General features: G+C 33.9%; 1 protein-coding gene across 1 annotated transcript in view; it reads left to right on the top strand.

The window, feature by feature from the left end:
- Positions 1-25065, top strand: part of LOC130614528 (anillin-like) — a 36415-nt gene extending 11350 nt beyond the window's left edge. The window contains exons 4-19 of the mRNA XM_057435952.1: positions 6109-6294; positions 9845-10078; positions 12076-12999; positions 18031-18252; positions 19900-20038; positions 20147-20263; positions 21023-21079; positions 21285-21411; positions 21667-21715; positions 21902-21949; positions 22244-22288; positions 22552-22683; positions 22871-22957; positions 23228-23335; positions 23697-23869; positions 24109-25065. Coding sequence (XP_057291935.1) covers positions 6109-6294; positions 9845-10078; positions 12076-12999; positions 18031-18252; positions 19900-20038; positions 20147-20263; positions 21023-21079; positions 21285-21411; positions 21667-21715; positions 21902-21949; positions 22244-22288; positions 22552-22683; positions 22871-22957; positions 23228-23335; positions 23697-23869; positions 24109-24274 — 2814 coding nt within the window. The 3' untranslated portion in view covers positions 24275-25065. The remainder of the gene's footprint in view (positions 1-6108; positions 6295-9844; positions 10079-12075; positions 13000-18030; positions 18253-19899; positions 20039-20146; positions 20264-21022; positions 21080-21284; positions 21412-21666; positions 21716-21901; positions 21950-22243; positions 22289-22551; positions 22684-22870; positions 22958-23227; positions 23336-23696; positions 23870-24108) is intronic.
- Positions 25066-26321: the final 1256 nt, after the last annotated feature.

Raw genomic sequence — 26321 nt, 5'->3', positions numbered from 1 at the left:
GAATTTCATCAAGTACAACTTCTGACGATGTGTTGGTATCAAAATCGTTTACGCTTTCAAGCCACCCATTCGCTACGCTGTTTAAAATCTCATCAACGCTGTTTAAAATCTCATCAACGCAATCTTCTTTTTTGGTTGTAGTTTTCTTCACTTGAGGGTTTTTACTTGTGCTTTCCTGACAACTATGGTGTCCCTTTACTGATTGCAAGTGACAAGGACTTACTCAAACATAGGTTCCTCCATGTTTAACAAGGACCTGTTTTTCATCAATGCCAAGGACTACACCAGGTCATCTCCACTCTTTCTCTCCACATCGCTTATAGTATACCAATTCACCATTTTAAAAATATTTGCTGGTAGATGTCCATGTTTGATGACTGAGTGCTGTTTTTATTCTCCTTGAAGATTCACTTTTTCTATGAATGCTTTGCGAGCAGCATGCAGGGCATTTAGATATTCGCAATTAATTGACTGGGTGCAACTGCTCAAAGAGCAGGAGGCTTGGCTGTAAGTACAGATGGGAGATTTGGATTGCGTCCAAATACAAGCTGATTGGGACTGAATCCACGGTTATTATGCAATGCATTCTTGACACAAGTGGCCAAGGTAAGTGCATTTTCAACAGAACAACTAGTGCTGTCGACAATTTTCAAAATCATATTTTCCGGGATGGCATTATGACGCTCACATACACCATTTGACCATGGAGCTTCTGCTGCTGTTGCATAAACTCTAATTTCAATTTTTTGAACAGTTTCATTGTCAAGCTTTGTTGCAATATAACATAGTTGTGTTTGGTTTTATTATACTATAAATTTGTTTTATTATACATTATGTCATGTGACTGCTTAGTTTACAAGCAATGATAACTTTATATTGATGTAATCTGTGTGGTAAAGTCGTTTTCAATCAATGTTTCTTCTAAGGAAGGGAGTCCTAGCATAGTTCTAGCTTGTAGCATGGGACAGGAATATATTTGTTCTTAGAAAGTAAAGATCACCTTGTGATACCTTGTGTGAAATATACCTTGTGTGAAAGTGGTATTTGCATTGAGTTTTCTTTAATGTTTTAAGTATTCATTACTAGTACTATTCAGGAATTATTTGCCATGTTTCGAATAGTTTTTCTGAATGCAACAGATAGCTCTGGTTTTAGAGGATTTATTAATAGAAATAGTGTTCCTTAAAAGTCTAAAAACAGTATTTGTTTTCGTCGTCTCAGTTGATAGTATAAGAACATATAGAAAATGTCATCAAAGAAAATTTGCCGGTTTAATGAGCAGTGGCTTAAAGATGACAGATTCAAGGCATGGTTACAGAGTGACAAGTCAGTTACATCAGCCAGATGTAAACTATGTGATATAGATTTTAACTTGAGCAACATGGGGATCGGTGCAGTAATTAGCCACAGCACTGGAAAGAAACATTTGCAGAATGTCCAAAATAGCAAAGCTAACTTTTTTAAGCGGATGGAAGCTCCTCAAGTGCATACTTGTCAGCCACCCAAGACTAATGAAACTGAGCCAAGGGAAACAATCGAGTCTTTCATTGTATCAAGCAACGTGCTTTGCTCCGAGATCCTCTGGGCTTTGAACGTTCTCAAGCCCCATTTCTCTCTAAGATCTTGCATGGGTTGAACACACTGTTAAATTAAATTAATGTTCAACAACAGTGATATTGCCAAAGATTTTAAACTTGGTAAAACGAAGTGCACATATCTCATTAACTTTGGCTTAGCTCCTTATTTCAAGCAAGAACTTTTGAACTCGATAAAAGCATCATCTCATTTTGTTGTGTCTTTTGATGAATCTTTAAATCGTGTAGTCCAAGATGACCAAATAGACATTCAAATACGTCTTTGGAACGAATCTGAGAATGTAGTCAGTACAAGGTATCTAGATTCAAGATTTTATAGAACGACCAAACGCAGAAAATCTTGTCACTGAATTGAAGGACTCATTGTTGGAGTTATGCTTTAAAAACATGATTCAGCTATCTATGGATGGTCCCAAGACAAACTGGAAGGTGCTCAAACTTTTAAACGATCAACTACTTGACATAGGGAGCTGTGGTCTTCATGTTATTATTAGTTTATATCTCTGGTTGAAAAGCTTCATCAGGTTGATCATGTGTTGCCTTCTGTGGCAGATTCGGCAAAAGAAAAGCTTGAGAAATTCTTGTCATCGCTCGACACACCTACTAAGGAAGAGTTTGTGCAATTTGATTTCAGCAAATCAAGAGTCAAGATGAATTCCTAAGGCCGTATTTCAAAGATCAAAAAGCGTTATGGGCCATCTGTAAAGTGATCTTCACATTATCACACAGTCAATCTGCTGTTGAACAGGGATTTAGTATCAATAAAGAACTGTTGATTGAGAATCTTCAAGAGAAATCTATTGTTAGCCAAAGAGTTGTATATGACCACCTACAATTATCCAATGTGAATTTGCATGAGTATCAATTGAGTGATGGTCTGTTGAATCTGGAAGACCAAAAAAGAAAAGTCAACGAAGACAAGAAATCAAACAAAAGAAAATCAATAACAGACGAAATCAACAATGTTAAAAACCATAAGAAAAGATTAATCTCATCCATCAATGCACTGAACACGGATATTGAAAAACTCTGCTACAAAGCTGAGGAATCTGAGAACATGGACTTTTTAGTTAAAGCAAATGCTTTTAGAAGGAAGGTCACCGAAAAAAAAAGCTAACATAGCCGAACTAGATAAAACTGTGGAGAAGCTAACTAAGGATCTTCAGAAAGAAAAGTAACGTCAATGCTCACAGACTCTATATAGGATGTTAGTTGATATTTGTTGTTTTTCTAGTCTATTTTTTTCTAAAGTTCTGATTTTGTATGAATATTCTGTATGAATATATATGTTCTTTATATTTTGACACAATTTTGTTGGTTTTCATCATGTAGAAAAAAGTACTTGTACTTTTTTCAGCAAAGTTGTTCTCTAAATAATGAAATTTATGGTTTGTTTGATAATTGATTAATTTAGGGGTTTAATTTTTCTTAACGTTTTTGGTCAGGGAAAAGTCATGGAAAAGTCATGGAATTTCTTTTACCAAATTCTGTGGCCACCCTGATCGAGTTTGGTGTGCCGCAACCCAGTGTTTGAGAATTGCGTAGTGGTCAATTGGCCTTGATCGAGCCTTCATATATCTACTGCATGTGTCACAAGAGTTTGTAACATTGTCAATTTGCTGAAATAATTCTTTATCTTCAAATATTTGCATCTTGGAGAAGAGTTTTTAGTTTGCTGCTGTCTATGGGATGCCCAAACTGCTTGTGAAGCTTTGTAGCTATTTTACATTTTTCCTCAGGTGATTTTACAGTGAGATCGTTGACGGTGAATATAACTCTGGTGGCATTTTCACCCTGAGATGTTTTGTTAACAGCAACTTGTTTATGTGTAAGAGATATACAGTAATGGTCATTTGACGTGTGTTGTAAAAGAATGTCTCTTCCAAACATAGTGACTTTATCATTAACAAAATCAAGTTGGCTATTAGCTGCTTTTGGACTCTGTTTTGATAACAATAACGGTAATTCACAATCGACAACATCAGTAACAATATGGGCTTGCATTCCAGCCATATTAAAAAAGGGATATTAACTTGTTTAACTAAGGGGAAGCTTCCACCTGGCCTAAATTTAAAGGACTTGTTATTCTTACTTTCAGCTAAAGCTGTCCCTTCTGGTAAAGTGTCTATGTAACAGTCAAGCCAATTTTTACCACAAACTGTCGATGATCATCCTGAGTCTAGTAAAGCACAATTCAAAGACTCAGACACAACTTGCTCCATAAAGCATGGTTACACACCCTTTGCAAAAAACTGCACATGTACTTCATTCTGTTCTTTGCTTCCTTTATTCTTATCAGGACAGTCATTCGTGAAATGCATTATAGATTTTCAATGGTGACATTGCAATGAATGTCCATCATGACCATTAGGGCTGTACTGGCTTCTTTTAGCACTGAAATATTTACCACCTCTGCCAAGTCCACGAGTGTTCCAAATGTTAAATTGTTGTCTGTCAAACTTTTGACCATATACTTCTTGCTCAACACCAATGTCATTACTGTCTGTACTATTTTCACTTTTAGCACATTGATTATAAATGGCTTTTATCTGTTTTTTCATAGAGTCATATGTGAGAGAAGGAACCATAGCACGTGTGAGTTCACGTGTAGCTTTCAGTAAATCTTCATTTTTTAGTAGTTGATATGCAAGAACTGCAGTTGGTAACTCAATTTTGAAACTCTAAAGTTTTTGATTTAGCTGTTCAAATTCATTTACATAATCACCAATCGACATTGTCTTGGAACCGTGAAAGGTCTTAAATTTTTCCTAAGCATTGAACATTGCTTGATCTTCAGTAATACCATAAAGTTCTTTTAATTCATTAACAAATTTAATTATTACATCGTCTTCATTTAATTTTCTTTCGTTAAGGCTGAACATGCCTGACGTACTTTTGAATTTAAACTAAAATAAACAACTGGCCTTTTTTCTTCTTTGAAAGGTCTGTAACTACTTTCCATAATTCCAGAGCATATACCCATGCATCAAAATCCACATCTTCAGAAAATTGGGGCATCCATACTTTTGTGCCATCGTGATTGTTGCAGTTGCCATCGTCCTAACTAGCCTCTGCTACCAGAATGTAAACAGATCTTTATTCTTAATTATGGCATAAAGCCGTACATCTAAACCTAAAAGATATAATGAACATAATGACAGTTTTAAATAAACTGTTTAATTTACTTTCAGTATAGTCGATATTTTAAAATGGAAATACAATTGTTTGAACTTAAATTTAATTGAGAATAACTTTATTTTGCAAGTTCAGTTGAAACTATTTAAAAAAAAGTCGTGTATTTTACTTCGTTTTTAATTCTTCTGTTTCTTGTTTCGTATTGACATAATTATGCACAATTACGACAGTACTTTTGAAGTTTGTTTCAAGTTCGTATAGCAATTTTACTTTGTTCAAAGTCTGTATCTTTTTTTTTTTCGTATGATGAAAATACTTCTTACAAGTTTGTATCATGTTTTAAAGTTCTTGTAGCTTTGCTTATATTTTTTAATTTAAATGGAGTATTTCATATGACAAAGAAGTACTTTGTAGCATCCGTATAATAATACGAAAAAACATACAAACATTTTGAGACGATCCCTGACTATTTTTGTGATTACTAAAATTGGCGTCTGAAATTTTTCCCTTGTAACCCTTTACTTATTTAAGTTGTACTAAAACTAAAAATATATACTACTGTAAAATAAATGAAATTTATTTTGCAGTAGTATTTTTTTTAAATAATGAATAATGAACACATCGTGCATTTTAGTTTCGTAGCAACGAATTACCATGAGTAAAGAATCAACTGGAAGTGGCCTAATGACATTCAAACACTGAATTTTTCAGGGTTCAGAGTAACCCTGGAAAACCCGGAAAAAGTACCCGGTTTGAAAAAACTCAGGGAGAAACTGGAAAACTTAAGAAACTTTTTTCTTAGTCAGGGAAAACTCATGGAAGTTTTGTTCTCCTATATAATTGGAATTGCTTGAAGCTAAACAGAGGAAGCTTAAATGAGTTAAATGACCATATGAATTTCTTTTTGTTTGTTACATTTTGTTGTATTCTATTTACAACTCTCTTACTTTCTTACTTTGTAACATATCATTTTGGAAAGTTACTGCATTAAAGAGATGATAGTTCCAGTAAAGTTTAACATTCTTTCTCAGTTCAGACAACTCAGGGAAAAATAGTATCTTTGTGTATAGACTCAGGGAAAAAAGGGTCTTTTTCATGATGTCTCCCAGGGAAAAACATCTACTATATTCATTGAAATTTCAGGGAAAAATATTCTGGTAAGCCACTCTGAACCCTGTTTTTGTTTTCTGTTAAGTCTTTTGTGACAAAAAATGATCTAGTTATTTGTCTGAAATGGTAATTTCCAAGCGTCTGGAAAAATTAAAATGAAAACACTCTTATTTAAGAAATTAGTTCAGACAAAAGTTGCTTATTACTTTTACTGTAAAAAAAAATAATAACTTTGTATCTCTCCCTACCTGTGATGCTTTTGTTCTAGAGTCGTTTGGCTAGCTTGAGAGATGATTACAATGAAAAGGTTCAGCTTGATTTAGAAGAGCAACGAAGACACAATGAAGCTATAACCTGTCAAGAAGAAAGAAAGCAAGAACATTTGCGCATGCAAGAGGAAGAACGTGCAAGAAGAATTCAAGAAAAAATATTTGGTAAAAGTCGTCTGACACAGGTATTCAAGTTTTTTTTAATAAAGAAGAAATCTACGTCCAACCCAACTGAAATACCAATGTAGCGATATAAAAATAAAATTAGTCTATGGTCTGGTGCCTTTTTGTGTGTGATTCTCCATGCACCTACTTTTTCTATTTATTATCTACCTTTGTAATATTATCATTTCTATTTAAGAAAACAAGGAGATGAATCAATTCCTGTAATTTCCCTAGAGGCTTAAAGAAAAGTTGATTATCTGTTTTGCATGATAGCCTCGAAAACATAATGCACAGTGCATTTTATTTCTCTTGAAGGAGAATTATACATTTTTATTGCAAAATATATTTTGAAAACTATATGTTTCCATTGAAATACTGATTTTTTTTAAAAAAAATCAATTTACCCCCGATTTTCTGGCATACGAATTGATAATGGTAGTTGCCATAACATAACATGCTTGCTGTCTTCAAAACTGTGATTTAAACAGAATTTCAAAATCCTGGGTGCGGTGTGATAAATTTGTTGTTGTTCAACTTATCATTCAATAAAGTAGTGAAAATGACACAAGTGTAGGAACACCAATACAAATTTTTGAGTCTGCTTGAATTTATTTCACAAGTATCATTGTCATGTTCTTTTAGCTTATTTTCTCAAGTTTTTTTAACAAATACTCATTTCGTCTAATGGCTCATTCATGTATCATCCTGTCACTGAGGTTTTACTAGAATCACTACTGTATTCCACATCTGAAATTGCAAAGCTGGAACTTGAATCTTCCATATTCATTGCCTTTTTGGTTCTCAGCATTCAATGTAAGCTGATTTGTGAAGGTAAACAACGTCACAAAATTTTAAAGAAAATTCTGTTTTTCTAATAGAACACTTAGTTCTCCTTTAATGCCAATTTGAATCAAAGGCCACAGTTTTCAGTTGTTTTTTATTTTTCAATGGAAGTAGAAACAATTCTTTTAAAAATACTTTAAATATAATCAAAACGTTAAGTGCGTACCATAAACAACGAAAAAATAACATAAATGTAAGCAAACAGTTGAATATTTTTAACGGTAAAAGGGAAACTGATAAATAGCAGAAATGCACTGTTTTGATTATAACATCAACTAACACACTCTGTGTGCCTTCACACAACATAGACCAACTTTCATTGGCCTAACTACCTTCTTCCTGCTATAGTTTTCTTTAAAAAATTCTAATTTTTTCCCTAACTTCCTAAATAAATTTGTCATACAGGTGTGACTGCAACTTGATATAATTTTCAAAGTCTCTCTTTCTTTACTTTTCTACAAAGCCACTTATTAATAAAATCCCTCCTAAAATGCTTATATACTGGCCACCTAAATATACAAACAAACAAGACACAGACTTTAAAAATGACTAACCTCAACACTTCTGCATCACTATTTGTTTCAATCAGTTTCAAAGGCATTTATGCATTCACACATAAACAGCATCTTGTACCAACTGTCTGAGATTTGGTTCCTGCAGAAGGAGTAGAATTATCTCCATCTAGGTTAGAAAATGTTAATTACTGTAATTAACTGTAATTATCAGCTTGTTCCTGATTGGTTATTTTTTATGAATTTCTATCCTCTGCAATTATAAAAATACATGCTCAACATCATTTTACTTTGCCCAATGATGGAAGAAGGATCCCCCCCATCGCCTACTAAACTATCATGTTCAAGAAATGGTAAACTTTCCACAGTAATTTCATCATGCATGCATGCCCTCCACCATCAGACCCGGTCAGGAGACGCGTGCGATTGCATGCGCACACGCCCACACACGCGCCAAAAAATTTACGCGTGCGATTTATCGCTCGCGTAAGACTACTTTATCAAAGATTTTTTAAAGATGTAATGCAACGTGTAGCGAGTACTTTTTGTTGATATCTTTGATCAGCGGCGGCTGGAGTATTTTTAGTTTTATTTTACAGATCAAGCACGTGCATGTGGCACATAAAACTTTCTCATTAGTTGTAAAAAACAGGTGCGTTGTTTGCTACAAATAAATTAACTTTTTCTTTTAATGACGTCAAAGTTTCATTCATATGATCGACAGTACCTGTGAATCGAAACTAAATATTTTGCTGAGCCAATTTCGTCCCCATACTCTTTTATATCTTTTCCGTTCTTTTTAATTTTGTTAGATTACTAATAATATATAAAAAGTTCGAAAAAGACGTTTTTAAGTAGAGAGGTTCGTATAATTTTTAAGTTGATATACCTTCACTTGATAAAATATTATTCATATTTTTTTATCCATGCGATACTTCTTTTTTCTACTTTTGGTTTCGATCGTTAAAAATGTTTCGGCACCAATCAAAAGATTAGATTTTTTATGTTTTAAAAATGTAACACTTCTTTCAATTTTTTATGAAGGTGTTAAAGTTGTTTTAGCTGTCACTTTCAAATTTTTTACTCCAGTAGGAACAGGTGAAACTGTTTAGACCATGTGTTATACATTCACTTTTATTTTATCCTATTTTATTGAATAGAAGAAGGACACGTTTTTTTCGGCAAAAATGAGTTAAAAAAAAAATGTTGGAAATATGGTTGAGATTTCTACATTTTAAAAATCGGGTAAAGAGGACATTATTGGTTATAAAACTAAAGAGGCTGACGGCAAAACTATGGTGAATTTCGTGTGGTGCAATTCATGAATGGCGTTCTTAAGAAGCTTTGTAAAAGCCAACCATTCTGGGGAAGAGCTATTAAGTGTTTGGAAAACAGTGCTAGCCTTAAAACAGAGTTTCCAAACTTGTGCATGTTGGCTGAGTTATTTTTGTGCCTTTCGGCGTCAAACTCTACGGTGGAGAGAGCATTTAGCCTACTCACACTTCTTTTATCCAATAGGAGGTTAAGTATGAGCCACGTCACCATAGAGAATCTTTTGTGCATCAATTTAAATAACAAGATTTGCACAGAAAAAGAAAGAGAGGAGATTACAGAAATGGCTGTAATAAAATATCTCGAAAAGCGTTGCAAAGAGAAATGCATAACATGGGAACCACCACATAAGAAGTCCTGCTCTAGCTTGTTTGACGTAACCACGATTTCGTCGTCAGATAACGAAGACAGCAACAGTGACGATGATTACAGCAGCATTGTTGTATTTTCTGATTCAGAGTAGACCTTGAACATGAACAAAAATATTGTTTTAAATGACTCAAGTTATGTTAGCATTATCCCTCCTTTTAGTCTTCTGGAAATTCCCATTATTTTCCCATCCACCTTGGTAATTATAGTTTGCCATGCCAACTTTTATTACACTGAAATCATAAGTAAACATATTCAATATGGCGGTAAAAAGAACACACATTTTTCGTTATGCAACACAATAAAACAACGAGGAAAGGGACTAACACTAAAATAGGTATTTAAATAGGCATTTAAACAAGGAATAACATATTTTAAACTTTTCGACCACTCACGCAAATTTATTTGCACGAGCTTTTGTGATCGCACGTGGATCGCTCACCCAGACTAATTTATTTGCCTGACTAAAGCTTCCTGTTGTTATTTCATTTTTTTAAATATTTTGTTTTCACAGGCTGTCCAAAATGAAGCAAAATCTCAATCAAGATCTTATCAAGAAGTTACTTCAAGACCTCCTCTGAGAAACACATCTTCGTCCAACAATGAAGAAGAAACTCAACATACAGTGAGGACTAGGTTTTTTGAACAACCTCGAACAACTACAGATGCAGTTACATTAGAGAAGCAAAAACAAATTGAAGAAAGGACAAAAAGAATTATTAAGGATAGAAAAAGTGGTGTAGAAGAGGTATTTCATTATGATTATAGTAGTAACCTAGTTGTCACTAGAAAAAGCCTTAATAGCAGGTTCTAAATGCGGCATTCTCTAAAAACATCAAAGTTATGTAAGGATTTTCATGTCAGAAACGTTCCTTAAATTCTGGGTCTGAGTTAACATTTGCAGTGTAGTTCAAATTTAAAACTGAAGGATATTTAAGGATACAGTAGCTCCCTTCTAAAAAAACTGAACTTTTAATTTATTGCTTTACTAGTATTCTTAAATTTTTAGAAAGACAATTATAAATATTTACTAATCACGTGAAGACAACTTTAGTTGTTTAATTGGAGTGGAGGTAGTTTTCTGTTTTCTTGAGTTGGTATGCAAAATTATAGAGAAAATATAGGCTCAGCACACAGAAATATCAGGCCATCCCTTGAGGTGAGTGCATTCGCACTCGCCCGCCTGTGTCCTGTACCATAATACAGCTTCCAGACGAATGTTCTCGTGATGTAATACCAAAGAAATTACGTGGAATAAAGTTTAAAAATCTTTTTAAAAGGGGAAAGAGAAATCAAAATGTCTAGAAATATATTTAATGCCAAAAACATATAGCAAATCTGCCAACACAACTTTGCACTCGTGGTTGATACGTTTTACAAAATTCATTTCTATACAGCTCAAATAACATATAACATTGTGGTAAACAAAAAATAGTTAAGTGTGAATCACAGATTTTTCGCACACTATAGCACTCGTATTTTTTTTAGCAGGTGCTTTTTGTAGCTCTGGCATAGTTTTTTTCCAGAAATGGCCTGAAATATGTACAATCATAAAAAAAAGTAATAAAAAAATACCTTTACCCTACAGCAAGGACTGCAATGCATTCTTTAATCATTCTGAAGTGATACTTAACTTTTCCCTTAATTTCAATAATTTTGAGTAGTTTGTTTCAAGTTAAAAAAATTTTTATTATTATTTTATGGTTTTTTTCAAAAAAATGTGTTTGATTGTGCTCCTAAAGCAGTAGTTGAGTTGTCTTTGCCAAACAGGGTAAAGTTAGGATCAACTTTTTTTATCTTAACTTTCAAAACATAAAATTCTATAGATATTTTTGTTCTGAGAGTTGTGTTGTAAAGATAGAGGATAGGGAAGTGAACTGTCTAAAAAATGAAAAGCAGCAGTGAAAAATCAGTGTCAATGATCGTCTGATTGTTCGGTTTTTATGTAAACAATCTATTTCAGGGGGTTAAATGGGAGGGGGGCTTATAAAATTATGCAAAAATCTAGTGTGCTAAAAACAACGATTTTAATAAACACAACATATCTTTCTAAAAGTATAATAATAAAAACAAACACTAATCGATAGAAGTATGTTGCTTTGACAGGGAGCAAGATATTCGGAAATATATTGTTCGACAAGTTGAAAAAACAAAAACAAAAAAAACACCCTAACTTTGAATTGGATATTATAACCACGAGTGTTATTAATACCTCAACGTACGATTTAAATACCATTTAATCAATTGTTTATAGTAGTACTTTTTCAGTCCCTATCAACTATATTGAAATTACTAAATAATAACAATAACCCCTCCCGAATAAGCCCCCATGGGGGCTTATTCGGGATTGGGGGCTTATTTGTCAAAATGGGTTTGGGGGAGGGGGCTTATTCGGGAGTGGATGCTTAATCGATCATTTACGGTACTGCATTTCTCAGGGTTACACAACTTTTATCTGCCACTTCAAAGAATTCACATATTAGCAATTTTTATAAGTTTAACTTTTCTTGCAAAGACATTTTGACCTTTAACTGTTCAAAGATATTTTGCTTTGCATGTTCATATAATCCAAATTACACGTCTAGATATGGACTTACTTTTATGGTTAATATAAACCTTATTTTAGTAACACCTGAAGCTCAGGTGAGGAGAGAGCTAATGTTTGCAACTGGCCCTGTCCTATTTAAATCTCTTGTAATGATTTCTTTCCCAATAACTGAAGTTGTGTCTCTATACTTTCTGTAGGCAAAAAGAGATTCGGCCTCTGTCAATGACAAAATGTCTATTTTTGAAAAGAAAATGAAAGAAGAGCGTGAGGCAAGAGAGAAAGAAATTGAAGCAGAGAATCGTCTACGTCAAAAATTTCCTCGAAACCCAGTTGTTCTTGATGTAGCGGTGACTGCCATGTGTGTTGAAAAGGTGGATAAGATTCCTGAAAAGTTGTCACAATCGTTAGAAGAAGAGGATATAGAGATGGACCCAATGATGCAGGACCTAAAATCTCCTTGCCCAGGAAAAGGAGAGACCGGTATGTTAAAGCATGTACGGTCATATTCTAAAAATCATGATGATTTACCGGAGCTATTAAGTAAGGATAAGCACAATGTGGTAACTCACACACCTAAAAAAGAAGAAAGAAAGGCTGCAACCCCTAAGAAAATGAGGAAAAAAGCTGCTACACCTAGAAAGGAAGCAATAAGAAGCGAAACTCCAAAAAAAGAAGAAAGAAGTAAGAACTATACTGGTGATCTAAATTCACCTCAACCTGTAGACTGTACTGAAGACACTGAGTTAACTGAGTCTAAAGCATTTGACATTTCTGAGATTTTAAAGGTTGCAGAAAGGGAGAAGCTGGGCTCCCCAACCAAAACACCTATTCGCAGCTCTACAATGAAAGCCCAATGGGCGACAACGCCAGTAGTTCAACCACTTCTTGATATTGATGTTACGCCTGTTCGAGTTGACGAAGATGAAGATGATGAGCCGTCTCAATTTGCAAAACAAATTCGTAACAGAAAAGAAGACATGAAAGCCATGCACCAATCTAAAGAGAAAGCCATCAAAATAGAGGCGAAAAAGGAAAGACCCCAAAAGCCACCAAGGATATCGCATTTTCAAACAGACTTTCCTCCTACCTATCAGGAGTACATTGCATCTAAGGAAGGCAAGGTAGGTGTAGTGTGCATTATCAAACTTTTTTTATGGCATAGTTTTCCTGCTGGTAAGGCCTTTGACTTGTTTTGAACCCTAAAAAACGACTCAGTAAAAAAGCTATTTGCTGAGAGCTGCTAAGGCAATTTTGATTTGCGTCAGCAATTCTTTGCCATGGTGCGATGCATTGAGCAGATTGATCCTACTCCAAGGATTTCAAATAAATTTCTTAAAGAAGCATTTATTAAGAAATTATGTTTGCTTTTATATAATTGTTAATGTAGGGGATTTCAGCAATTGGTTGGCTTGGATGTTTTTAACAATCCTTCTCGAAATCTATATGGCTGGACTTCCATTTGATACCCGTAAATGCTTCTCACTCATTAATCTTAGTTATGAAATTTACTTCCTTGATTTCTTCAGTACTGGCCTCTTGGAAGTCATGTTTTTATAACAAGAAACCACGGTTGGTTCAAATCAAACTTACAGAAAAACCTGTTTTAAAATTGTTTTCAAAAATCAAACGACATGTACCCAACAGCTCAGGATGATGTGGGTAAATAACAAAACAAAAAAGCCAAAAGTTGTTCCGAGACACATCTTGTTCTAGAACTTCTTGCCTAGTACCAAAACTTGATTAAAAGTTTGATTTTAGTTGTCGCATTAGCCCACCTGAGCAAGCAAATACCCAAGTTTGGTCTTGCCAAGTAAATAGTTTGCAAGCAACTCGAAAGTAACACTAAAGCCTGTAAATGAGAAACTTGAGAAACATGGAACTTTGTGTTTTTTATCAAAAAAGAATCATGTAACTTGGCCCTAATTAAACAGGATGGTAAAACTACTGCGGGTGTTAATAAAGATGAAAGTTAAAAAAAAATGACTCTAAAACAAAGTAGTTTTTTTACTCTTGTTAGGATCTAAGGAATCCTAGTGTACAAGTTTGTTAAAGCTTTCTGCACCCTTCAAAATCTCATTAATTACTATTTTTAAAGACCAAAAAAACCCAAGCCTTTTGTATATAATCGGTTCTTTTTTCATCTACAGGTTAGTTCATTATGCCAAGCAAGGAAATTGAACATGCGTTGCGCTATGAAATGTATTTTTATGAAAAAAAATTAAAAACCACAACTTTTATGTGTCAAATTTCCAGTTAAAAACACATGAATTTCTACGATAAACGAATAAGCTGCACGTTTTAACAAAAACTTGTTTGTTCTGATGCAAAGGAAAACAAAAAAGTTTTCCTGCATAATCTCTCTACATCTTGACTAGCAATAAGAAACTTTACAAACATTACCAAAACTAATAGTAAGTAAAAAAAACCCTTTTACTTGGCGACTTTTTTTTAACTTGGCTAAAAATATTCTTCCTTGCATTGACAATTTAAAACCTTTTTTTTATCGTACGTAAAATAAGCACTTCTACTTGGCATCTTTTTTTCACTTAGCTAAAAATATTCTTCCTTGCATTGACAAATTAAAACCTTTCTTAAATACAACGTCATCTCTCGACTGCACCGGTTACCAATTAAACAATACTTTAGTTAACTAACTTTAAGAAATGGTAGACAATTTTTAATCTAGTGAAATTCGCAATTTTAAACAAGTGGAATCGAGTGTAATAAAAATGTCCTGAACATCACTGTCGTCACCGCAAAGAAAGGGTAAGCCAACATCGTAGCATTCTCAGAGTTGCCACATTTTTCTGCAGGATAGAACGTAACAAATACACTGTATATACTGAATACATTTACTACTTTTTAAATTACTTTATTGAGTAATAATGAGAATAAAATGAAAATCTTATCATGTTTGATAAGAAGGATATATAAAGTAAATTTTCAAGTCTACATTAAAATCTCCTCTCGCTTTAAATGAATTAGTTTTAAGATTGGCATGGTTGTCTTTTCGCAATTTGTCAAGCTAAAATATGATTGCCTCAAAATCGTGCTGCCTCAGCAGAATTTTGTTCTGCATTTTCAGACTAAATTATTGCCTTTCATTTTTTGCATTTCACCATAATAAATATAAAAGACCTGACCCCTCTACTTCAAATCCCCTAGCCCAAACTAACTGGGTTACCCTATATAGTCACTAGGACTACAACTAATCCTTCGAAATTACAGGTTATTCGATGTATAAATTCAGAAATTTGTCAGTGTAACTTAAACTTCAATGTGTTTTAATGGTCACCCTGTGAACATATTTAGGCTGGCATGTAAGAATTGTTCTTTGTTTTTGTCGTTTTTGCTCTGCTAATCTTAGCATAGATCAGTTGCTATAATTGTAGGATAAACATAAAAGTAAACATTCCGCAAAGCATTTATTTACTTTAAATCATAGTTATCAATTCCTTTGACTTATTGTTTTAATTTTTGCTGTTTTGTTTCTAATGTTTACAATTTCTTCTTTGATTATTTGATTTTTGTTTCATTCAAACAAAAAGGCATTTAAATAGAGTATAACACTTTTGGTATAATGAAATCTGTTATGTATTCACTGCTAAACATCGTGTAACTGAAGAGTGTTTTTTAAAATATAGCTTTCTAATTGTGGGAAAGCCTATAGAGTAGCTAAACAGCTTTTAGTATTGATGGAATGTTTTTCTTGTGATAGCTTAAATCTGTTTTTCTCTTCAGCTAACTTGGTTTAACAAATAAATGCATAAAAAGTTATACAATGCTGCTTCATCATTTTTTAGTTTGTATATCCAACTTTGTATTAATTCTTACAAATGCTTTGTGATTTTTCGCAATGCAGATGATCGTTGCTGAAATGAAGAAAAAAAAGATTTTTCGTTCATTGCACGATGTTGCTAGTGCGGTAATATTCTCTTCTTATGTAAGTTCTACTGAGTTTTTTTTAAATATTTTCTTAATAGAAAAGAGTTAAAATCGACCTTTTAAGTTCTCGCGTTCTCTACACAGAGATAATACACACAAAATTCTCCTTGTTCTTAATAAAGCGTTGCCTGCTAACCTTTCGTGTTACATAAAGTTATTGAAATGTAAAGTCTAATCTAGCTTGATATGTGCAATTTGGTTAAACAATATTGCTTAGTTTCTTTTTCTTGTTGAAAATGCTAGAATACTAGAAGTCGTGTTAGGACTAACGATTCACTTAGTGACAAATTTAGTGTACATGTGAGTGTACATCAGGGTTCTGTACTTAGTCCTTTGTTGTTGATCTTAGTCTTAGAATATGTACCGATGGAGTTCAGAGCAGGTTGTCTACGGCAGTTACTGTATGCAGGTCATTTGGTTCTCATAGCAGAGTCAATGGAAGAATTTTTGAAACGTTTGAGAAGTGGAAGAAGGGAATAGAAGAGAAAGGGTTAACAGTGAATGTAACAAAGTCTAAAGTCGTGATTAGTAGGTTGAAGCCAAGTGTGACCTTGTAGTTGGAAAGTAACTCAATTTTTTGTCAGACTTTAAGCATTGGGTACATAAGAAGTGCAGTGGTTTTGGAAGAAGGTTAAGAGTTTGTATGCAAGTGTTGCAAGCGTGAGATTATAGAGAATGAAGTATTTCCAGCTTTAATGATGTACAACTGTGGCTTGTTAGAGATAGTTGAGAACTCCTGTTACTTAGGTGATATGTTGGGTAGTGGAGGGGGTGTTGGAAGAAGTTCAGGGTATATTATGCTTGGAAAAAGTTTAGAGAGTTACTTCCTTTGTTGACTAGCAGAGTCTTGTCAATTGAGGTAAAAGGTAGGTTTTATGAGACCTGTGTAAGAAGTGTTATGTTGTACAGGGGCATTAAGAAAGGAATGATTTCAGACTTAGGTGGATGTGAGACAGAAAGAGTTAGGGTGAGCTAAGAAGCTGGTTAGGTATCCGTAACACTAAAGGTGTTATCCAGGTAAGTAGATTGAGTTGGTTGGGACACTTGGAAAGAATGGAGTAGGATAATTAGTTAAGAAATTGTAGAAACTTGATAGTTCCTAGGACAAAGCCCAGAGGTAGACCGAGAAAGACTTGGCAGAAGATAATAAGTCAGCTTTGATGCAGAGGAATTTGAGTTTAGATCTAACCCAGTCTAGTTTAGATTGGAAAAGGGTTATTAATATACCCCGCCCAACCCACAGACGTTAAGCCGAGAATTATAATGATTCCTGATAAAAGAGATTTTGTTAAATCTGATAGTTTTGCTTCTTTATCTTGTTATCTAAATAATATTGTTTAATTTCAAAAACGAAATCGTAAATTTCTCTTTCTCTTTTCTGTTACAACTGCAATCAAATTATATAAAGCCGCCTTAACGTAAACTTTTCACATTTCCATCACAGCCAGCAAATAATGTTGTGTTAGAATTATTGCTAAATATTGTGACACAATAAATGTAGGCGAATATAGTTAATATTTCTCCTAACAAAAGGGTTCGCAGGATTCTGAAGTAGCAACATTTAAAATTAAGTGCGGTGAGTATTTTGTTAGGGTTTCTTTATTATTATTATTTTTAAAGACCCCTACCCCCTTCCCCTTTCTTCATGACGGTCAAAAGTTTTTAATTATAACGTCACGTGACTCTTGTGAGTGAGGTGGCGGCTTTTTGTCACACACCCTTGGCATTTCACAGTCCCAATAAGCCTGAATAGGGTTTACATAATCTGTTCATTAATCATGTCTGTACATTGTTAAAAGAGCAGTCGTTTACGCTCTTTTTATATTAGTCAAGTTAGTTTCAAAACTTTAACGAGACTAATTTTTGCTTATCCCATTTTTGCGAATCTTGAGGGCTATTTGGTTTCGAGAAAAACTGTCATAAACATATTGTGAAAAAATACATTTTCATGAATATGTAAACCGGTTTACAAATTTTCTTGTTTGTAAAGAACCATGTATTAAATGAATGTGTTAAAAGGTTCTGTAATTTTTGCTAAGAGTAATGTTGTTTTTAATGTTTAACCAACCAATATTTTTGCGCTCATTTCATCGTCTATTTTATCACAGCCAGGTATCATGCAAATTTTTTACCCCAACTGCATCCTAGAAAGGGTTTACGGATCTGAAAAACACAATTCGAGTATTAATAAGTAATTCTTTATTTAGAACATCATCGACGACGATTACATTGTCAATAAACCAGATGTTGCTAAACCAGTCGAAATTACATCACGAAAGAAATTGCGTAGATCTGTAAGCTTCTCCGAAGGACAAAGTCCAGCTACGACAGTTCAATCCGGTTACAATAAACAGCGTAGTTCCAAATATGATGCCTGCTCTTCTTTCGATAAACCAGATATTGTGTATTCCAAGAGGGATCAAATACAGGTAAGAAAATGTGCCTTTTTGTTGCTGACAAGCGTGCGCTATTTTTTGGTAAAAGAAAAAAAGTTTTACACGGGCGCCAAATACCTGCCTGCCTTGTAAATTTTAACTAAGGTCTGAGAGTCTGGGATTTGAGTGTAATTCGATCGGATATCTTATTCATATGATTGCGAACTTAGGTTGTAAATAATTCTCTTAACCTACGTTAGTGTCTTAGATATTTAATATTATTCCCATTTGGGGAGTTCCCATGGTGGTCCCAGGAATATCGATTTCTTGAGCATTGTTCAAAAGTGAAAAATAATAACATATGAACCGTTGAACAAACCAAATCACGTGTAAAGCAATCCAATCGAACCATAATGGTCAGCGTTATAAAGACGTGTTTTTAAAAAAATAATGACATCAGCAAATTTTTATTCCTACCAATCAATTTTATGCCATTCCTTTATTCTTGCCAAGTTTCATCGACTTAGCTTAAGCCATTCAAAAGTTTACTAAAGGATTTTTACGCCTGAATTTTTTACACCCCATATACCTCACAATATTTGGTACCAAAAAATAGGGTTAAGGTCGATTTAAAAATTACGTAAGATGTTTTTTCAGTGCCATTTAATAGGAAAATTGTACATTTTTTAATAAACGCAAATCAAATCAAACTTTTGAAATAATTTGACATGGCGTCAATAACGTCATTGTGTCATTTTACAAAATCTTAAATTTTTATCAATGACAAAAATGTTTTCAACCTTTTATTGCTGTATGATGAGATTGTATATCTACTTTAGCAGTGGGTTTTATGAAGCGATGGAAAAGGATATCCAGGATTCTATTTTCTTCCTTGCGTGTGTTTTATATATTCTTTCGTTGTTCTAGTTTGTTTTTATTATTTTAAACGTGATTGGCTACAACGAAACTTCATAAATAAAGTCTTGTTCCCACAAGAGAAAATCTAAATTTTATGGGAACAGAGAACAATTTTTTCGAATCAACTTTTGTTCCTGAACAAAAAAAAGAATAAGATTAAACAAACAGAAAACTACGTTACTGGACACCTCTCTACCACAACACGAAAGTGCTTCGTCATTCGTTTCATGATTGGAGGTAAAAAAATTCTGTGCTGCACGATAGAGTGTGAGAATTTCGAAGAAGACGAAACTTGTTTTGCTTCTACATGCGCCAGTTTGTAATTTTCTTTTCTGCACTTTCGCAACTTGTGTTTGACAATTGCTTGGTCCAGTGTAACCCGACTGTCACAACGTTATTAATAGTTTCTTTCAGTCTATCATCCTTTTAACAAATATAAAATTTAAGCGATATTATTAATATTATTAAGCGATAAACGTTTAAGTATGTCCCCTCCTCCTTATGCTTTCATTTTTGTCATAGCTGTGTTGTTTACATAGCATGACATTTGACAATACACAATAAAACAATTATAGAAAACAAACAAAAGCAAACTTGAGAATGTTTTGTATTTCCGTTTGTCTGATAATGACGAATTTGTCAACACACTAAAAAAGGCAGAAGATTTAATTGTCGACTAAAGTATAGAATATTTAATAAACTTAAAATAACGTGAAAAAAAAGTTGGGCGTTTCAAATATTGTCGTAAATATGATTTTAAAAAGCTGTACCCGTGTTATACAGAACTTGCTTGAAGAAGCAGCCAACCAACAAAATATCGTATTGCAAACGTCCCAAGCTTTGAATGTTGCTGAAAGTTGTAACGAAGACAAACGCGGGTCACCCGAGGTTATTGAAGGCGAAAGACTTCTATTGCTAGCTAGTAAGTGACTTTTTTTCAAAAAACAAACTTGCATACTATACAAATCAAAAGTGGAATATTTCCTAATAAATATTCTTTTTTCAATACTATCCCTACTTCTTTTTTTAGCTGAGAAGCGAACCGCATGTTTGGAAGAAGTGCGTGTATTAAAAGAAACTGATTCTGTTCAATTTTTAAATGAGTTAGACACCAGCCCACCCTGCAAAGCAACTTTGGCTTTAACAGGTGCGTATTTCTAAAAAAATTTGTCTGAGATATTTTCATGGTTGTTTATGTCGAAAACAAGTGTGTGTCTTAAATAGTTATCATTAAATTATCATTAGGATGGAAAATATCTCAAACGTGATTGCCTTTAGAGGGCAATTCGTATATTAGCAGTGAAAAATAACAAACATTTCATAATGGTGGGAACTGGCAACTTTAATTTTTTTACCAAATACCAAACAAAGTGCTGTGTTTATTTCAACTATTTTTTAAAAGATAAACACATTGAATAGCTTAAATGATGTTAAAAATTCCCTCAAAACATTTTATTGAAGCAAGACTGTTTTGTCACATAACATCTCATCAAACTATAATTTAACCTCCATAATAATAACTAAAATATGCTTTGGTAATTGTCAATTATTAGTTTATACTTTTAAATTATCACAAGAAACAGTAAATTAAAATGATGAACGCTAATTTTTTTCCTCTAAATTTTCGAACAACGCTATTGAATGTTACGCTTGTTTCAACAGTGGTTTCATCAAAAGATTATTTTTCATGCTAATGATAAACTAGTTTCTCACATCCCTCGTTCAATATGCGGTATATTTTTCTCGTTCTTCCACCTTTGCAGATATTTTCCGCAATTGGTGAAGAATTCGAAAATATACGTAGTATAGCACTCCTAACTGTGCGATATTTCGTATTTCTTATCAAGGGCATTAATTTTCTGAAGCAGTGATTTTCAACTTCGAATGCCTCGTCCTTTTTATATAGAAATCAAACTACCCTTACACCATGACTTTGTTACTGCGCTTCGTGGAGGTCGCATGGGTAAGTTAGCTATATGTTTTTAATTCTATGTAGTGCTGTATGGGTGTAGTGTCAGAATAGTTGCGTTCTATAAAATGTCAAAAGAATATTTTTTCGAGGTCATAATTTTGCGGATCAAACCCCATATATGGTTAAATTGTAAGTAATCCGAGCAGTTACATTTGCTGCCATTTCAGCGTTTTCACAAAGAAACATGTTACTTTAGATCTGGGGATTTTTCATTTTGTTATCATTGTTTCGTGCGGGAGTAGAAACGTGTTTTCAACTAAAGTTGTTTCCAGTTATGATGAAATGGAGAGCTACTCATTACTTTTGAATAGCAACTTGTTTATGTAAGTTGGTTGCACAAAGCTGTTTACTTTATTTGGGACAATATTCATACGTTTCACTTTGAGCAAGTTTGTTACTGTTTACAAACCTTTTTATTACTGATGTCGTACGCCTTTAACTACAATCCCCCAGCCCACATTTGTTGCGTTTAATTGACATTTGTCTGTTTTGTAATTTTGCTCACCATGCACAGCCTTCTTTTTTATTTAATATGTTATGATCTGTTTTCCAATTTAAAAAGTGTTATTGTTGTTTAGGAGAAATATTCCACACGACTTCACTTTGTCTGTCAAAGTGTTTGGATTGGTAAGCCTTATATTTTTTACTCGTAAATTGTTCGTATGTCTCCAAAGGTGCGATGAAATATGATAATATGAACAGTTTAGTGTTCAGCGTGATAATGTTCGTTCTTTTTTGCGTTGTCTTGTTGTTATCATTAAGGCAACTCAATTTGTTTTTTTATTTCAGCATTTTTATTTTATTTTTATCTAGCACACAAAGAAAGGAAATGATCCACATTTAAAAGTGAAAAGAACCTATGTGAGTTTCACAGTAATCTATATTATTGAAAAGTTTTTCGTCAGAATACTTTTAACTAAGTTTGTTAATTCAGCTGTTGAATACGCAAACCGATTCACTTCTAACACCTTTTATGCGAGTCCAAAAGAAGGACAAGTTTTTCGTCAAAGCATGACGAAAAACGTAAAGGTGAATCTGGCTAATGCTACATTTGCTAGCTTGACGAGTCATACACTTAATAAAGTGATCTCTTGTATTATTATTATTATTATTATTATTATTATTATTATTATTATTATTATTATTATTATTCAGACGACCGGTCAATCTCCTGGCAACTTAAAGCATTTGTTTTCAAAGGTAACGCAAATTTTCGACATTTTAATCCTGTTCTTGTTGATTTAAAGACTCGCTTCGTTTCGACATAAATCCAAACGAACTTTCTTTATCTCCGCAAAGAAGTTCGTGCATAATTTGTGGAGTAAGGCTAGATTAAATAATAGAATGCTGGCTGAATAGCCGTAGCGGTAGGTATCTGAATTAGTATTCTATTTAGTTATAGAAGAATCTTTGTTTTGTGATTGTCTAACATTTCTAATGTTTTTTAACTATTTTTGCTCCAGAAAAAAGAGGAGGAATACTCGAGCAGTGCATCTCCACAAACAGTATTCCGCACTAGCAGTTTTAAGTTAATTGGAGAGACGAAAATTAACTTAGCGCTTTTGGGAAATGGCAGCAAGCACGTGTTAAATAACGTAAGTGTAAAATCTTCTGACTAACCCATTAAAACAGTGTGTTGTGTAAAACTGGTCACTGGATCCTTAATTCCACATCCTGATGTAGGCGGTGTGAATGAAGTTTTGGCGATTAAAACATACCAATGAGACCAGTATAAAAAATGAATTATATTTTGAGAGAACCATAGTTTTTTCTTGTATTTAGGTTCCAAGCAACTGTCCTATTGAAGGTTTTGTGCAGTTGCGCGTAGGATGTAAGCCGGAGTTTACAGCAACAGCTAGTGGCTTCTTAGTAAGTTTATAAACAATGCCAGTATAAATTGTTAGAAATGTTGGGCCACGGTCAAGCCTCACATTAATGCGTCCATGCAGGTATGTTAATTTCAACGATAAGGAATGCTAGTTTCAAGTGATTACACGAGAGTATTGAGGGAATTGCAACATTTTTAAAGTTCTAGAAAACAGCACTGTGCCCTAGTTATGAATTAATCATTCACTCTTTTTCCTATTTGAAAATCAGTCACCAGTTCATAAACTTTTGCTCCGGGTATCTGTATTTTAGACTGTTCTTGAAGATGTTGGAGGCTACACAGCATGGAATCGACGCTGGTGTAATATGAAAGACAACAAGATATTGTATTGGAGATATCCAGATGATGAGGAAACTAAGGTTAGTGAAGTTTCGTTTTTAGGGGTAGCTACTTCCTAAACCTTATGTCTGCAATTTTGCAAATACCTTAAACGTATTTGAAACTGTACCTAACATTTTAGCACTCTTTGACATTTTTGTAGTTAAAATTATAGAATTTGTAAATTTGTATAGATACCCACTATTGTTCACTTCAACTGGAAAATAATTGTCAAAATTCGAGAACAACTTGAGTCCAGTAAATTGTACGTGGTAATTTTGATAAAATAATCGATGATTGAAAACAATGATGTAATGCGCAATTGTGATTTCTAGGAAAAAGTAATGTTATCGGGACGGTGAGCTGTCAAAATGATAAAAATGATAATCGTATTTTCCTTAGGAACCTCTTGGCTGTATCGACCTCAGGTTTTGCACTGACCAAGTTGTCAAGGTACTGGCACGTGACAAATGCGCTCGACCGCACACATTCGAGTTGAACACAAAGAGAACGACACAAGCTGGTGATGAAGCAAACCTCGTAACGACGGTAGAAGGGAAAGTGACAATAAAAAAGTATGTGCAAAACATGTTATTTCTGCCTTTTTTCCACTGAAACTAAAACACAATCTTATTGGTAAAAAAAAGTCCCCAGTCTTGTCTGACTCTAGGGTTTTGGGGCGAATGAAGGCTGAGGCAAGGAAAAGTCAACTACATAGCAGCATAACCTGTATAGGAAAATTTCGTTTAAATTGATAATCTTTTTGAACGTTTTCTGACTTATTCTATGTTTTTTTGTGTTGTGTCTCTTCTAGACACTGGGTATGTGCTGATAATAAAGATGATCGAGTGACGTGGATGGAAGCAGTAAACAAACAGTTAAGTGATTCCAGGGCATGGCTTTTAAAGAACGCTACTAAGAAGAGCTCCAAACCAACTGACATACTTAGCAGTGACTTAGGCAGAGCTGTTGCTGTGTGAGTTATGTGCATCGACTAGAACGTTATGTAAAAGTATGCTTAACTAAATTGTTAAAGACACGTATCTTTTCGGGTTTTTTTGCCGTGGTTCAAGCAGACAAATCTGGTTTTCGATAAGCGACGCTACACTGCAGTTTGTTAAAAAAATTGTATTTAATTATTTTTTATACCATATTTTAACCTATTTCACCTTTTGGGAGGGAGATGATACTGGTGCTTCTATCGGCTTTATCTCGAAATTTCAAGTTTAAGACAGTTGTTGAGGAATTACTTCTGAGTTGAAAGAAAATTAGTTTCGTGTACTCGCGTATCATTTTCGAGTTTATTTACCTACTTTGAGGTGCGCGTGTGGAACTGGTGGAGATCTCGTGCTTAAAACAGTGTCTTTAAATGCGGTTCTTTTTTCGGTAATCTATTGTGGGTGTAAACCAATTTTACAATTTTCTTGGGACTGTTCATATGGGAAATATTTTTTCAGGAAGTTTTTATGATATTATTTTTCCATGTGATAACTGTCTGTTTATTATTGTATCAAGACCGACGAATTGACATGAATTTATAACGCTTACTTAATTTTTTTAAGTAGTTTGTTAACAAGCCAAGATCTCTACTTGGAATTATCCTGAGACATTTTCTCGGTTCCTGAAGAAATAATTCCCATATGTTAATGCTTTGGGAATGCACTGACATTAATAATTATCACATCTTGACATTACGTGACTTGGATGTGCAGATATTCTAAATTTCTTTACTTTGTGTACATATATTTGCTAAAATAAAGTTTGTTTTATATTTCTGTTTTTTTTTTTCCGTTTCTTGATTTCCAAAAATTTGGCCGTGTTCTTGCATTATTACTACCACCTTTCAAATGTCATGTCTTAAAAAGATTTTTATATCGTCTGCCCTCGTTTTAAAAAATAATTGGTATTTTGTTTTAAATATTCTTGGCCTTGAAAACCCTAAAACGCCCATCTTTTGTTATATGGGGACGGAAGTCGGGAAAATGTAAAGTGGCCGTCAGAAAGAATAGGGAATTCATTTGTTTAGAGACAATTACGATATATATCACAACCAAATCTCGGTACAGATTACGGGAAATAGTAAAGCGCGGTTTATTTATTACGTGGTGTCATTTGTAAAAAGTGAGCCAATGGCACCCAGTTTTCAGATCTATGTATAGGGCACTTTGATCACACTCACATGGGCAAGAAATATACACATAAAATTTAATACTTATACAGAAAGCTACACGTTGAATACATTTGCAGGAAATTATGGGTAATATCAACCTCGTCCCCAGGGCATCTTGTATCTTTTCTGACCCTGGGACGGCGATACGAACATGGCCCTGGAGGAGGCCTCGTCACGTGACCCTCCAATACACAGTATTTCTGTGTGTAGTATTTAATGAGATTTGTCTCAATGTACCAAAGTTTTATATATAACCTTGCAGAGCTAAGCGAGATCGGCGTTTAACGTAAAAGATATGTGCGGCGAGTTAGTTGTTGTTGTTTTAAAATTCAAAGCGTGAACGCAGTTTTTTTACTGTTTTCAAAATGCATAAAGATACACTAACGTTATTCAAGCGATTGCAAATCGCATTGCATCAAGGTGGATTGGAAAATGCTTATTTAAAACCTAAGCAAATTATTTGTTTGCAAAGTCTTTTCCTACATATTGACGTAGTGGCAGTCCTTCCCACTGGCTATTGATAATCAATGATATTTCAGCATCTCCCTTTCTTCCTACCTCAAAAGACGAGTAGAAATATTGTTATTGTGGTTTCTCCCTTGTCTTCGATAATTGAAGATCAAATAAAAATATTGAGAAATCGTATTGTTGTCAATGTCCTTTCAACACATTGTCATAAAGAGGAGGAGGTTGACTTGTTTAATAATGATATTGATAAAAATGAACCAAATTGCTGGGGTGATTCTGTGGATGTGTGGTCTGGAGCTTTGGATATCTTACTAGAAGACTTATTAAGTGAATCTGGCATGTAACATCAAAAAATCATAAAACTACATCATGTATTCAGCTTAAAAAAA

Source organism: Hydractinia symbiolongicarpus, chromosome 11, assembly GCF_029227915.1.
Source record: "Hydractinia symbiolongicarpus strain clone_291-10 chromosome 11, HSymV2.1, whole genome shotgun sequence".
NCBI classification, from domain to species: domain Eukaryota; kingdom Metazoa; phylum Cnidaria; class Hydrozoa; order Anthoathecata; family Hydractiniidae; genus Hydractinia; species Hydractinia symbiolongicarpus.
The sequence above is the reverse complement of the archived record's forward strand: the minus strand, read 5'-3'. Positions and strand labels throughout refer to the sequence as shown.